This window comes from Pelophylax lessonae, assembly GCF_965119305.1.
Source record: "Pelophylax lessonae genome assembly, chromosome: 12".
Taxonomy (NCBI): Eukaryota; Metazoa; Chordata; class Amphibia; order Anura; family Ranidae; genus Pelophylax; species Pelophylax lessonae.
In genome coordinates this window covers 200,835,549-200,839,619 of record NC_138779.1, presented here as the reverse complement: position 1 = coordinate 200,839,619, position 4,071 = coordinate 200,835,549, and the positions used below count along the sequence as shown (strand labels likewise).

Sequence of the window (4,071 nt, the reverse complement as noted above, 5' to 3'; positions counted from 1 at the left end):
GACGGGATTACTTTTGCGCAAACCAATCAAAATACGTTTATTGGGATTTTTTTTACCAAAAATATGTAGCAGAAAACAAATTGGCCTAAAATAATGAAAATTTTTTGGGATTTTAACTTTTTTTTTTGGGGGGGGGGGGGGTTATAGTTATAGCAGAAAGTGAATAATGTTTTTGGTTTTTTTTTTCAGAATTGTCACTTTTTTTTTGTTTATAGCGCAAAAAAAAAAAAATTGCAGAGGTGATCAAATACAACCAAAAGAAAGATCTATTTGCAGGAAAAAAAGGACATCAATTTTATTTGGGTACAGCGTCGCACGACCGTGCAATTGTCAGTTAAAGTAACGAAGTGCCGAATCGCAAAAAATGGCCTGGTCATTAAGGGGGCAAATCCTTCCGGTCCAGAAGTGGTTAAAGATTGGTGTTTTCATTTTCTTGACAATCTGCTAGTACTGTAATTATGGGGAATTGATAATATAAGAAACCATCAGATGGGATCAAATACTAGTTAGGGTCATTACTTAAGATGAGATGCATGAATAAAAATCCACCAGACTGCGGGAGGAGTGGGCTCAATCGCCGCCGGCCTCCCGCAATCTTCACAGAAACTGACAGGAGAGCCGCTCGCTTATGTAAACAAAGCAGGCTGCTCTTCTGTCAGACAGGCACACAGAGATCATGTGTTTGAGCTGAAACACTGATTTCTGTGTGCCTGTCACAGAGCCCGACCTCCCCCCCACGGTTAGCAAGCACATTTAGGCATACATTTAACCCCTTTTATCACCCCCAGTATTAACCCCTTCCCTGCCAGTGTCATTTATACAGCAACAGTGCATATTATTTAGCACTGATTATTGTATTAATGTCACTGGCCCCCAAAAAGTGATTAAAAAATTTCACTTAGGGGTCCAATCTGTCCGCCGCAATGTCACAGACCCGCTAAAAATCGCATTACTAATAAGAACAAAAAAGAAATAAAAAGTCCAAAAATCTATCCCATAGTTTGTAAACGCTATAACTTTTGCGCAAACCAATTAAAATACGCTTTTTGTGATTTTTTTTTTTTTTTTTACCACAAATATGTAGCAGAACACAAATTAGCCTAAAATGATAAAAAAAAAAATCAAAATTGTTGCTCTTTTTTTGTTTATAGCACAAAATCTTAAAACCACGGAGGGGATCAAATACCACCAAAAGATTTTACCAAAAATATGTAGCAGAAAACAAATTGGCCTAAAATGTTAAAAAATTTTGATTTTTTTTTTTTTTGGGGGGGGGGGGGGGGGATGTTATATAACAGAAAGTGAAAAATATTTTTTTATTTTTTTTTTTTTTTCAGAATTGCCGGTCTTTTTGTTTATAGCGCTAAAAAATAAAAAATTGCAGAGGTGATCAAATACCACCAAAAGAAAGCTCTATTTGTGGGGGAAAAAGGACATCGATTTTAATTGGTTATAGCGTTGCACGACCACGCAATTGTCCATTAAAGTAATTCAGTGTTGAATCACAAAAAATGGCCTGGTCATTAAGAGGGTAAAACCTTCTGGAGCTGAAGTGGTTAATCAAGTTGCGGCTGCTTTCTAACCTAAACAAACTTTAAATGTTTGAATTATTTTTTTGTTTTGTTTTAGACCTGATATATATATATATATATATATATATATATATATATATATATATATATATATATATATATATATATATATATATATATATATATATATTGTGACAAGACCCTTGCTCGCTCGCTTCCGCTCTCCCGACACTCCTCTGTTTCTAGTGAGTCAGCTTGCAGATCGCAACGTCTGATGGTTCGGTCAACCAAGGCTCCGGGATCCGAACTACAGCTATGTGCCATTCGGAATCCATTAGAACAAACACCAGGCAGGCTGTATGTAAGTTCAAACAGGAAGACATTTATTGAAAGTACACAACACACTTTTATACAGAATTTGGAACATCCTGCCCCCAACAACCGCTTACCCATTGGTCAATTGCAAAGTACATGCCGTTCTCCTTCAGGTCCTCCTTAGCCATGCAAATGAGGACTTGAAAATGAGTCAGCAGGGATTGGTCCGATAGCTTGACCAGAAGGACTGTTATGTGTAATGAGACAGAAGCCCCCAGGGGGCAATCAATGCACACAACAGCCAGACACAGAACAATGGTTCCATAACGAGCCCCCAATACACATTACTCTGAGTGTCAATACATCCCTTGGCAGACCACCTCAGACAAAAGCAACGTTGTTAGACAGTCAGTCTCCACATTGAACTTCCTGGAATGAGCATATTAGGAGTTGTACTTCCTGGTCAGGGACCTCATACTGTACAGGGAATAAAATCTTCATATTTCTACATAGAGACATTGCTGACAAATATGAAGCAATCCAAACCATCACCCATCTGTCCTTAAATTCCAGTGATGGTGAATACTGTCACATATATATATATATATATATATATATATATATATGTAGCTGGTCAAGATGAGAGCTTATTTGGAATTTAATATGATATGTCTGTTGTAGGAGTGCAATTTTAGGTATGGTATTAATAGTTAATAATTAATTAATAATTAATAATAATTAATAGTAATTAAATATTAATAATAATAATTAATAATTAATATGATATAAGTTATATATATATATATATATATATATATATATATATATTATATGTTAATCTTTTTTGCTGTTTTTTTAGGACTTTTGATCTGAATGACTCTACTGATACAAATTATGAAGATATTTATTACATTAATATAAATAGCATCATAAAAATGTCTATCGTGTGGTACAGTGTGACCTTAGTCTTGGGTTTAGTAGGAAACGGTTTAGTCATTTGGATTGCTGGATTTCGGATGAAGACCATAAGCTCAGTTTGGTTCCTCCACTTGGCCATCGCTGATTTTTTTAAGTGTATTTCTCTTCCTCTGCGGATCTCTGAGTGGGCTTTGTTTTTTGAAATTCATTACGATGATTATCTCTGTACAATTGGCATAACTCTACTATACATAAATATGTCAACTAGTATCTACTTCATGTCCATCATTGGCATTGACCGATGTATTTCCATTTTGTGGCCAATCTGGACCAAGATACATAGAACACCCAGGAAAGTACGCATCATTTCTATATTAACTTGGATCTTGAGCCTCCTTACCAGCATCCCTTATATTCTCTTCAACCATTTCTATGAAGACATCACAGAGTGTTTACCTAAGGACTGGTACAATGAGTATGAAGAAGATAAGATAAAGACAAGAAAGACCATGTTCATCATAAAAAATATATGCATGTTTGCCTTCCCTTTCACAACAATTTTGATATCATATACCCTGGTTTGTTTTAAGGTTAGAAAAGTTAGAAAATCAAATAGATCTCAACGTCCTTTTAGGCTCATCATAGCTGTCGTAGTGTGCTTCTTCATCTGCTGGTTTCCCTACAATACATGGCCTTTCATAACTCTCAGTGGAAATTATTGGAACCTCGATAGACTCATTGCCGAAATTTCTGTCTGCCTGGCCTACTTCAGCAGCTGCATCAACCCCATTATCTATGTCTTCTTCTGCCACGATTTTAAGAAAAATTTCATTAAGTCCTTACCAGCCACACTGAACAAAGCTTTCAATGAAGATTCTGAATTGTGCTACAGAGATGAGGTCACCAAACATACGAATGCAAATCTGCATACGTCATCGCTTTAAAAATAACTATGATAACATTTTTGTGCTGTTTTATTTACCACAATTGAATATTATGTTTCAAACACATTATCATGATGCCTAGCTTTGTATAATAGCACGATAAAGTGTACAGTATATCTCGACAAAATAAACCACTTTAGCCCTGGAAGATTTTGCTGCTCAATGACCAGGCCATTTTTTTCAACTCGGCACTGCGCAACTTTAACTGACAATTACGCAGTCATGCAATGCTATACCCAAACGAAATTTACGTAATTGTTTCCCCACAAACAGAGCTTTCTTTTGGTGGTATTTGATCACCTCTGCGCTTTTTATTTTTTGCGATATTAATAAAAAAAGAGCGTTAAAATTGACATTTTCTA

General features: G+C 35.7%; 1 protein-coding gene across 1 annotated transcript; it reads left to right on the top strand.

The window, feature by feature from the left end:
• The first annotated feature begins 2,766 nt into the window (after positions 1-2,766).
• Positions 2,767-3,769, top strand: LOC309568179 (formyl peptide receptor 2-like). Its single transcript, XM_082273815.1, has one exon. The coding sequence runs from the start codon at positions 2,783-2,785 to the stop codon at positions 3,707-3,709; it is 927 nt and encodes a 308-aa protein (XP_082129941.1). The 5' UTR covers positions 2,767-2,782; the 3' UTR covers positions 3,710-3,769.
• The last annotated feature ends 302 nt before the right edge of the window (positions 3,770-4,071 follow it).